Raw genomic sequence first — 12,089 nt, forward strand, 5'->3', positions numbered from 1 at the left:
AATAAAAACAGAACATAACAGAATTTATGTAATGCCACCGAAGCTGTATGTATAGGGAAATTTATATTACTAAATGCATGTATTTGAAGAGAAGAAATGTCTCAAATTAATGACCTTAGCTTCTCCCTTAAAAACCAAGAAAAAGAAGAGCACATTAAACCCAAAGAATGTGGAAAAAAGGAAATAAAGACCAAAGCAACAACAATGAAATAGAAAATAGAAAAACAATTGAGAAAATCAGTGAAACCAAGAGGGGATTTTTTTGGAAGAACAGTAAAATTGATAAAACTCTAACCAGACTGATGAGGAAAAAAGGGATAAAAAACACAGAAAACCAATATCAGAAATGAGAAAGATGACATCACTATGGATTCTACAGATAATAAAAAGGAAGAACGTAGTATAAACAATCTATGCTAATAAATTTGACAACTTACATAAAATGGATAAATACCTGAAAGGTTCAAACTACCAAAGCTCACTCAAGAAGAAATGTATATCCAAACTAGCCCTATAAACATTAAAGAGATTGAACTTGTAGTTTAAACTATTCCCAGAAAGAAAATTTTACACCCAGATGGCTTCACTGTTAAAGTCTACCAAATGTTTAAGGAAGAATTGACAACGATACAAGAGGAGGGAACACTTCCAAACTCATCCTTTGAGGCTAATATTACTCTGAAACCTAAACCAAAGACATGACAGGAAAAGAAAACCACCACAGATTAATAGCCTTTATGAATATAGGCACAGAAATCTTCAACAAAATACTAGCAAACTGAATTTAGCAACCTATGAAAAATATTATATACCATGACCAAGTGCAATTTATCTCAGGTATTCAAGGTTTGTTCAATATCTAAAAAATTAATCAATGTAATATTTCATATTAATTGATTAAGGGTAAAAAAACACATGACAATCTCAATAGACATAGATGGAAAACTCCAGATCCTTTCATAATATGCTCAACAAACTAGGAATAGAAGGGAAGTTCTTAATCTGATAAAGACAAATAGATTGTACAAAACACCACAGCTAATGTCATACTAAATGGGCAAAGACTGGATAATTTTTTCCTAGGATAAGAAGCAATATAAAAATGTCTGCTTTTGCCACTTCTATTCAACAGGACAATTAGGCAAGAAAAAGAAATGAAAGGCATGCAGATTGGAAAGGAAGAAATAAAATTGCCTTTATTTGCAGATGACATATTACTAACATTAATAAGTGAGTTTAGCAATGTTGTAGAATACAAGCTCAATATACAAAAATCAATTTTATTTCTATATGGTGTTAATGATCAATCAGATATTGAAGTAAAAAATTTACAATAGCATCCAAAAATATGATATATAGAGAGAAAAATTTAGCAAGACATATGAAGAGCCTATGCACTGAAAACTGTAAAATGTTGCTAAGACCAATTTAAAAAGACTTGAATAAATTGAGCTATAACCCTTGTTCGTTAGTCAGAAGACTCAATATTGTTAAAATGCCAAGTCTTCCCAAATTGGCCTACAGATTCAACACAATCCAAATCATTATACCATGAGGTTTTTTATATAAATTAGCAATGTGATTCTAAAATTCAAATGAAAGCTTCTACACAGCAAAGGCAACAATCAATAGAGTGAAAAGACATCCTACAGAACGGGAGAAAATATTTGCAAAATATTCATCTGACAAGGGATTAATATCCAGAATATACAAAGAGCTCAGACAACTTTACAGCAAAAAACCAAATAATCCAATTTAAAACTGGGCAAAGGTGCTGAGTAGACATTTCTCAAAGGAAGACATCCAAATGGCCAACAGGGATATGAAAAAATGCTCACATCACTAATCATCAGGGAAATGGTAGTGGAGCTTGTCACAGGTGGCAACTTCAAACCCTGGACCAAGTCAGCTGGACATCCATAAAAATAAAAAGTTTAAATACTTGTTAGAAAACATTCTGGAATCCTGGAGAGCCTGACTAAACAGTCAGGCATGACTTGTAAAGTATTTGACAGTCTCTCTTCCTTCCTCTCACGACGTGACCTGCTTGTACCCGCCAGCTACCTGTTGTTTTTCCTCCATGAGTAGAAGCAGCCTGAGGTCCGTGCCAGATGCTGCTGTCCCAGAATTGTAAACCGAATAAACCTCTTTTCTTTATAAATTACCCAGTCTCAGGTATTTCTGTCATGGCAACACAAAACGGACTAAAACACAAGTACAAACTATGCTGCAATGAACATAATTTTGCATATGTATTTTTGGACTGTTAGAAGTTCATCTTCAAGGATAGCTTCTAGAACTGGGATTTCTGGGTTCAAGGTTATAGGTATTGCCAAATTCTGTCTGGAAGGGTTGTTCCAAATTGCATTCTCAATGAGAGTGCCTCAAGAGGCAACTCAATGAGAGTGCCTCTTTCCTAAAGAGTCATCAATAGATTTGGTTGTACACTTGTTAAAATTTTGCCTGTCCAAAAGGTAAGAAATAATATCTCAGTGCAGTTAAAACTAGCATTTCTCCTATTGTGCATGAAATTCAAATATCTTTCGTATACTTAAGGGCCATCTTTATATACTTTATTTATTGAATTGTCTGTTTATATATTTTCCCATTTTTTTCTCCTTTCTTCTTGTTCTTTGATGCTCAATTTTCTTAAAATTTCAAATTGCTCTTCATTTTTATACAGTTGCTAATCACAAATCATGCCTGAGAGCTGATATTTGTTCTTGTGAAAATATTTCAGATCAAATAAATGCTATTTCAGTGGCTAAGGGTCACTTTAATTAAATTCAACCTGTTTGACCAAGTCATTAACCAACTGTTCTTAATTCTGGAAGAGGTTCTGGAGACCAGCAACAATTTTAGAAAAGGTTCAGCAGACTGGGCAATTCTCACCAGTCAAGCCAGACAGGAACTGAGATTCCACTACTGAATGAAAATTCTGTGTGGGGTTGGGAGTAGGGATCGGGAGAGTTACCAAGAAGTTTTATTTTAAAAAGCATCAGAAATTATGAAGCATCGGTCAGCATTTGTTTGTAAGGAAAACAATAGAGGCCAACAGGCATATGAAAAAATGCTGAACGTCACTAATCATCAGGAAAATGCAAATTAAAACTATAATGAGATATCATCTCATTCCAGTTAGACTGGCTACTCTCAATAAGACAGAAAACAAATGCTGGTGAGGATGTGGGGAGCCTGATCAAAAAGTCAGGCATGGTTTGTAAAGCATTATAGCTGATGTTACAAAAGCCAAATGCCACATGGATGGAGCAGCAAGTGGCTGAAACAGTATCTGTGTCTAGGTGGCTAAAAGCTGCACCTTGGCAGGATAGCTGTCTGTGACACAGAGTGGGGTCTGGAAGTAGCAGACACACCAGCCTTGGTAACGAATGGGGCTGCCTTCCCAAAGATTCTCCTGTATCCCCGGAGTGGGAGGGGCTTAGGCAGGAGGTGGGCATGAAGAGGCGTGTTTCAGGTTGGCTGGCATCAGAATTCAAAGGGTGCTCATTGATACAGTAGAGAGAAAGCAGTTCCAACATCTTCCCTAAAGAATGAGCTGGCTTTGGCCAAGAGATGACTGGACACTGGGCCAGAGCCCAGGGTCTGGGAAAGAACCTTACAGTTGTAAGTGACCTTGAGGCTCTGAAATATGATCGGTGGTGTGAAGTTTAAAAAATCTGAGGGTAAGAACAAGCCAGAGAAAGATCTGGAGCAGAGCCTGAGGAAACAGAATTATGACCTGTCCTAAAAAGACAATGCCTAGCGCCACCATCTTTCTGTACATGTGGGACCTCGAAGCAAGGAGAGGGACAAGGGACATGCTAAAATGATACAGCCACCGAATGGCACAGCCTCGGCTAAAATCCGTTTATTCTGCTTCTTGAGCCGCCACTTGAGCGTGTGTTCAAGGATCCTCTGGATAACGTAGCTCACGTGATCAAAGACTGAAGAGAAGTCTCGGGGCAAGGATGGGGGACGACTAGACTGGGCTCAGGCAGGACAGACAGTGTACGGACTGCAGGAAGATCAGCAGGCAGAAGCCTGGGGTGCCAACATTGAAAAGGCAGGCTGAGGAAGAGTCCCCAGGCTGGACCCTCTTGAGGGCAGGCACTGGCCCTTCCTTACTGTTTCATGCCCAACATTGAGCACGCCGCCTGGAGAATAGGAAGTTCTCTCGAAATAGTTATTGGAGGGACAGAGAGGAGTCCAAATGAAGACTAGGGAAAAAGACATAGGAATGTGATGAGAAGGGCAGTGCGCTGTCGTTCGAGTCAGGAGAGTAGAGAGCTCCAAAAAGGAGGGAGAGGACGACTGTCAAATGCACCAGAGGAGCCAGGTACAGTCAGCAGCGTGTCGCAGATGTCGAGGAAACACTTTCACCCTCAAGGGCTCCCCAGTCTTGGTCTACGGTGCAGGCTTTCTCCCTGTGAGCACCAAACTTGGATATCCGAGCAATGGCTGGCCACGCAGAACTTGTCCCACAATGTCCCGTGTCCCCGAAGCAACGTGGTTTCTTTCTTCCAAACCTCGGTCCTCCTCCTCTGCTCCCTATTTTAGTAAACGGCAATACTGACTCTGGTAGCAAACTTGAAACTGAAGAGTAATTGTAGACTGTTTATTTTTATTTACATTCAGAAAAATGTGCTCTTCTCGTGAACACTTTGATGAGTTGGGCAATGAGCAGAGTCACGCAGCCACTACCACAATCAAGTCACAGAACAGTCCCATCACTACCCCCCAAAATTCCTCTCGTGCTCCCCCTTTGTAATCAAACCTCCTGCCTCACACACTCAACCCCTGGAAGCCCCCGATCCGCTCTCCATCCCTATGGTTTTGCCATCTGCAGGGTGTCATAGGAATGAAATAACAGAGTATGCAGCCTTCTCAAGCGGGCTTCTTTCACTCAGCATATTCCTCCATGTTGTTGTGTGTATCAATAGTTTGTTTTTATATTACCGAGTAGTATTCCATTGGATGGGTGGGTCGCACTTTATCCATTCCTCGGTTGACTCAGTTGGGGGATGTTTGGGATGTTTCCGGCTTTTGTTGGACAGTTATGAATAAAGCTGCTACAGACATTCACTAAGGGGTTTTTGTATGAACATGTGTTTTCATCTCACCTGTGTAAATACTTAGGAGTAGAATTGCTGGGTCATGTGAGAAATGTATGTTTAACTTTACTAAAAACACTGCCAGAATGACTTCCAAAGAGGCAGTACGATCTTGCATTCCCACAGCATTGCATGAGGCTTCCGGTAGTTCCACAACCTCACCAGCACTTGGTATATCTGGGTTTTTTCTTTTTTGTTTATTTTTGAATGTTAGTAGGTGTGCAGTGATATCTCATTATGGTTTGTAAGGGCATTTCCAAAACAACTAGTGATGCTGAGCTTCTTTTCATGTGCTTATTTGTCTTACGTATGTCTTCTATATATCTTGTATGGCTCCATCATGTGTCATCTTTGATAAAGTATTTGTACGACTATTTCATTCATTTTTCTAATTGTATCGTTTGATCTTATTATTGACATTTGAGAGTTCTTGACATATTCTGGATACAAGTCCTTTGTAAAATATGTGATCAGCAAATCATTTCTCCCAGTCTATGGAGTATACTTTCATTCTTTTCACAGTGTCTTTTCTGCAGAGAAAATGTTTTAAATTTACGTAGCGACCAATTTATCATTTTTCCGTTTATGGATCATGCTTTTGGTATTGTATCTAATTTTTTTAATTCAAATTTTTTTATTTTTTTAGGGTCACACTTTTTTTTCCTATTTCTCATGAAGAATTTTATACTTTTATGCTTTTCATTTAAGCCTATGATCCACTTTGAGCTAATTGTATAAGGTTTGAGGTATAAGTCAAGGTTCATTTTTTTGCATAAGAATGTCCAAATGTTTAGGTACCATTGTTGAAAAATGCTATTGTTTGTTCATTGAGTTGCCACTAAAGTTCTGTCAAAAATCAACCAATCATATTTGTGTGGGTCTATTTCTAGGTACTTTACTCTTTTTCTGTTGAGTCTGTCCCTCCACCCATATCACACTGGCTTGTTTGCTGCAGCTTTACATTAAGTCTCACAAGCAGGTAGTGTGAGTCCTCCAACTCTGTTCTTCTTTTCCAAATTTGTCTTTCTATTCTATCTCATATGCCTTTCCATAAAAAATTTAGAATCAGCTTGTTGATAATCACAAGAAAACTGTTGTGATTTTGATAGGACTGCATCCATTGATCAATCTGTAGAGAATTGACATCTTAATGATCTTGAGAGTTTCAATTGATGACCCTAGTGTGTCTTTCCATTTATTTAGGTTTTCTTTTATTTTTTTCCCAGCGTTCTGTAGTTTTCAGCATACAGAACCTGCACATACTTTGTTAGATGTATACCTAAGTATTCCATATTTGGGGCCTACTGTAAATGACACAAATGCTTTTTACATTATGCTAAGTGAAATAAACCTGTCACAGAGGAAAATAGGGCATGATTGCACTTATATAAGGTATTAAAAATAGTCAAACTCATGGAGGCAGAGAATAGAATGATGGTTGCCAGGGGCTGGAAGGAGGTGGACATGGGACGTCATTGCTCAATAGGTGTAAAGTTTCAATTATGCAAAATGAGTAAGTTCTAGAGATCTGCTGCACAACCTGCTCACGGTGCCTATGGTTAATGATTTGGAATTGTGCACTTCAAAATCATTAATATGGTAGATCTCACATTGGGTGTTCTTACCACATTTAAAAAATGATACAGTAGAACACAAGGAAACTTTTGGAGGTCGTAGATGGGATTATTACCGTGGGAGGGTGTATATGTCCTAACTCATCAAATTGTATGTATTGAACATGTGCAGTTTTATGTACATCAATTACACCTCAATAAAGCTGTTACGAATGTCAGTTTCCAAATATTAATTGCTAGTATATAGAAACACGATTAATTTCTGTATATTGACCTTTTTGCACTATGACCTTGCACTCTGACTCTTAAGCTGAGTACATGTAAGAGCTATTTTAGATTTCATTGGATTTTTCTGCTTACATGGTGATGCTGTCTGCTAATAGAGACAGTTTTATTTCTTCCATTCCAATGTGGGCATTTTCTTTCTTTTCTGTTTCCTTATTACACTTGCTAGAATTTCAAGTATGACATTGCACAAGAAGTGGTGAAAAGAGCCATCCTTGCCTTGTTCTCTGTCTAGAGGGAAAACATTCAATCTTTCAGCATTAGGTGCGATGTTAGCTTTAGGATTTTTATAGATGCCCTTTATCAGGTTACGAAAGTTACCTTTTATTCCTGGTTTGCAGAGAGTTTTCTTTTTATCGTAAATGGGGATAGAATTTTTCAAATGCTTTTTCTGCAGCAATTGATATGATTGTGTGGTTTTCTTCTCTAGTATGTTACATTGACTAATTTTTGAGTGTTGAACCAGTCTTGCATTTCCAGGATAAACTCCACTTGGTCATGGTCCATTATCCTTTTTATATGTTGTTGGACTGAATTTGCTAATATTTTGGTGAGAAGTTTTACATTTATGTTCACGAGGAATACTGGTCTGTAGTTTTCCATTATTGTAATGCCTCTGTCTAGTTTTGGTAATCAGGCTAATGCTGATCTCATAAAATGAGTTTGGAAGTATTTTCGCCTCTTTCATTTTCTGAAGAGTTTGTGTGGTGGACTGAGTATTATTTCTCCTTTAAATGTCTGGGAGAATTCAGCAGTCAGACCATCTAGACTTGAAGTATTTTTATGGAAGGGTCTTAACTATAAATTAAATTTCTTTAATAGAAGTGTGACTTTTTAGGTTACGTATTTCTTCTTTATTTTTAAATCATTATGCCCTGGGCTCTCCTGAGCCAGGGTGGTGGTGGACCAAGGGCCTCAGCCACGACCCCCCAACACCAGCAGCCAGCCCAGTGACAACCACCGAGCTGCCACAGGAAGTGACCTGGGCTCTCCCAAGGTGGGGAAGTGGGGGGTCTTGGGCCTCAACCATGCCCCTGTGACATGTGCAACCAGCCCAGCAACGACAACCAAGCTGTAGCAAGAAGGGCCCTGGGTTCGTGAGCTGGGACAGTGGGGGTGAGGGCTTTTGCCACAACCCCCTGACATCTGCACCCATCCCAGTAATGACCAGGCCACCGCTGGGTGCCCCCCAGTCTCCCCTGTGGGAATGAGGAGTGTACTACGGGCCTCAATCCCACCCCTCCTTCCTCCTTCTACCATCCCATTTCCTTCCCCTTTCCCTCTCCCCGTCTCTCCCAACTGCTTTGAAACAACATCCAAGAATGTAAAAAATAATATTAATAAAATTACATTTTCGTTAAAAAAGAAAATTTAGAAGTGAGGGATTGCATACCCACCTATTTCTTCTTATGTTATTTCTGTTACTTTGTATCTTTCAGAAAATCTGTCCATTTTATCTAAATTGTCATATGTATGGCATAGAGTTGTTCACGTTATTCCTTAATTACCCCTTTGATACCTATAGTGTCTGTAGAGATACCCTCCCTTTTATTCCAGATGTTGGTAATTTGTGTCTTCTCTCCCTTTTGCTTGGTCAATCTGGCTACAGGTTAATCAAATTTAATGATTTTTACAAAGAAACACCTTTTCGTTTCATTGATTTTCCCTAATAATTGTGGTTTCAACTTAATTGATTTCTCCTATTATCTTTAGGATTTCCTTACTTTGGCATTCAGCTTGCTTTTAATTTACTTTTCTATTATGTTTCTAGTTTCATGATGTAGGAGCTTATGTCGCTGGTTTGAGAGTTTCCTTTTTTCTGAAGGAAAGCATTGAATATTATATAATTACCCCCAAAGCACCGAAGAACAAACACTCCCACTGCCCCACCCTTGGTAGTCACGGTTCCATCCCAAATTTTCCTAACAAGGAAGTGGCCTAATCAGTGTTGGGCTCATAGCCATCAAACGCCATTATTCCTGTCCTTGGAGGTGTTGTCACTGACTTTTAGTAGGGTGAGATTTGGGGTCGCTTTGAGGGCCTGTAGCTGCTTACAGTATAGGGCAGGATGCAGCAAATGCCACTATGAGGTGGGTGGCCTGCTGGTGATACATGTGTCTGCCTTTTCGGGGGAGGGGGTGACAGTGTCATCCCACGTACCTCACTCCATCTAGGTTCTGGCCAACTACACCCTCATGTTGCTCCCCCACCTCTATCCCCTGCAAACACATGCAAACACCAGGCCCTTTTCCTCCTTACTGGTGAGATAGTGTCAAGGAAGAAATTTGTTTTCAGTGCTCGGCCGTGATCCAGACGTTATCCCTCAGTGTCTGCCTAACAGTGGACCTGTCTGTCTGACCCCAAGTCCGCTGGGCCCACCGCCCTCCCTCCCCTCCCACACCTGCCTCTTCCCTTCCTTCCCCCTCCCACATCACAGAACATGCAGACACACACTATATGTCACAATAGGCAAATTTTATTTTACTTGTCACCATCGTGTGCCGTCAGTGTAAAATTCGATGTCCATTACCCGGCAGCCAGCCCTCTGGAGACTTCACAGGTGGTTTTGAGGTCTCTGGTCTCACTTTTAAGTTAGTAGCTGCCCGGGCCATCACTTGGGTTGCTGGAGATCTCCTCGTCACTCGAGTGGCTGGAGATCTCCTTGTCCCTTGAAGTGCTGGGCATCTCCTCGTCCCTTGAGGTGCTGGGCATCTCATCGTCCCTTGAGGTGCTGGGCATCTCCTCGTCCTTTCGGATTTGCTTCAGCTCTTTTTGCTGCAGTTCCTGATTCAGCCGGTGATAGTGGCCGAATAGTGTTGGCTTTTTCCCTTTTGGGGGTTGAATTGAGAGGGTGGTCACTTCTGCAGCAGCTTTTTTCCTCAGACTCCCTTGGAGGGGTCTTTTACGCTTCAAGGTTGTCTTGGGCGCCTGGAAGGACAACAGGGCGATCACAGAAGGGCAACTGTTTGGGGGAAGAGGATGCAGGAGGCATGGGAACAGGGGCTTCCTGGGAAGGAGTGTGGGCTGAGGGAGGTTGTGCCAGGCGAGGACAGGGGAGGGGTCTTGGGAGAAAGGGGTCAAGGGGAAGATGAGAAGGAGCTTGGGTGGTCATCTCACCTTGCCCTTTCCTCTGGACTTGGGTGGACAGGGGGTCTTCCTCTCCTTCCCCGCTTTGGTGTTTCTGGTGGGCTGTGGTGTCCTGGTCTCCTTCGCCATGTCAGCACTGCCCAGTGGTCTGTCCCAGGGCCCCTGGCCTCCCTATATATATCCTGCCCAGGACAATGAGCAGCCACACCCTAGGCTTTGTTTGGTCAGCAAGCCCCTCCCCCAGCCCCTCTAGCCCTGTCCAGGGAGGGGTGGCTTAGACATCACAATGGCCCATCCTGACACCTCTGGGAGTGGGGGGAGGCCAAGGTGCCCTGGCTGGAAAAGGGAACGTTTCCTTAGCACCCCTTCAGAGCCTTCCAAACAGACCTGCCACACGCCTCACTGTTCAGTTCTGGAGGGTCACAAGGCAAGGAGAGGGTGTCTCCTCCACGCCCTTCCCCACGGCCACCTGATTCAGTGGCTCATTCTGTCCTCTCCCACCCTTCACCATTACCTGGTTTTTGTGTGTCCTACCTACCATCCACCCACAGTCATGCGGCCACACTTAAGTCTATGTGGACATATGAGTCATCCTACATCCTTCCTAAACATTTCTCTTATGTACTCTGAAGGCCACTCACTTCCTGGCTGCCACCAGGAAACTTTTCCATCCCACTTGCTTTTCCCAGTGTTCACACAGGACTTCTCAGTTATGTTTTCCAGATTGAAATCACTGCCTTCAGGCTGTGAGACTCGGTAAACAGACTTGCTCCACCTGATATTTGGTCTTGTTTCAAATTGGGGACCTGCTTATCTCAGAAGGTGTAGTACCAAGGCCTGGGTTAACAGGGGATGAGGCAGATATGTCCATACTGCAAGTTGTTCTGGTGTTTGCATGCAGAAAGCACAACCTAAAACTCATCAGTGCTCCAGGGAAGAGCTTGGCTTAACCAGAGGGATGAGAAAAGCTCTTCTCAACATGTGTCCTCATTCACCAGACACTTGCCTTACTTTATTTTGCTGCTGATGCTGTTAGATCCTACATTTCTGCCTTCTCCTGAGGCCTTCTGAAGAAATAGACCTTACCTTACAGGAAGGCTCCTGAAGGAATTCTTTTTTATGAACAGCTATAAAAAGTTCCAGATTCTTGGAGGAGACACTTTATGATTGATTTCAGACCACTTACCTCCCTAGGTAGAAGGTCTTTCATTCAGCTTTTTGTCCCTGGAGGAAATGGATGATAGAGTTAGCCACAGGCCAGAGTGGCTATATTAATATCACACAGAGGAAGGAATATCATCAAGGATAAAGAAGTCATTTAATGATAATAAAGTTGTCAATTATCAAGAGAACAAAAATCCAAAGCTTTTATGTTTCTAACAGCAGAGCTGCAAGCTATATGAAACAAAAAGTGATACAACTGTAAGGAGGAATAGATAAGTCCACATTCATAGTCAAAGATTTCAATACCTTTTTCTCAATAAATAAAAAAACACATAAACATAAAATCAGTAAATATATAGAAAATTTGAACTATGCCATCAATTGAATTGGCCTATATATTGGTCCATTTCTGGTGCTTATAAGAAAATACATAAAACTGGGTAGTTTATAAAGAGAACAAAATTTATTGCTTGCAGTTTCAGAGGCTGGGAAGTCCAAAGTCCAGGGAACCCTTGTGCTGAGGCCCTTCATTGGTGGTGCCTTTACAGCAATGCAGGGGTCTGATGGCAGAAAATGGCTGAGCAGAGAGAGAGAGCTCCTCATACACTCTCCTTTTAAAGCTTTTAAAGAACCACACCCAAGACCAGCATTATTAATCCATTCATTGCAGCATGGTCCTACAATCTAATCACCTATTCAAGGCTCCACCTTTCGATTACCATAATAGGATTTCCCATCCTCAGCAGTTACAGTGGGGATTTAAGCTTCAATTAGGGTTGATGAAGTTTGGATGTGTTGTCCCCTCCAAAACTCGTGGAAATTTGATATACAATGTTGCAGTGCTGGAAACTGATTGAGTCATGGTGGT

The 12,089-nt window shown here is 41.4% G+C and overlaps 1 protein-coding gene across 1 annotated transcript; it reads right to left on the reverse strand.

Moving 5' to 3' along the window:
• Window positions 1–9,562: 9,562 nt before the first annotated feature.
• On the reverse strand, window positions 9,563–10,186 carry LOC134368530 (spermatid nuclear transition protein 4-like). Its single transcript, XM_063084968.1, has 2 exons — window positions 10,088–10,186; window positions 9,563–9,898 (listed from the first exon to the last, which is right to left on the reverse strand). The coding sequence occupies exons 1-2, from the start codon at window positions 10,184–10,186 to the stop codon at window positions 9,563–9,565; spliced, it is 435 nt and encodes a 144-aa protein (XP_062941038.1).
• Between the last annotated feature and the right edge of the window lie 1,903 nt (window positions 10,187–12,089).

The sequence above is a fragment of the Cynocephalus volans genome, chromosome X (assembly GCF_027409185.1).
Source record: "Cynocephalus volans isolate mCynVol1 chromosome X, mCynVol1.pri, whole genome shotgun sequence".
Classification (NCBI taxonomy): Eukaryota; Metazoa; Chordata; class Mammalia; order Dermoptera; family Cynocephalidae; genus Cynocephalus; species Cynocephalus volans.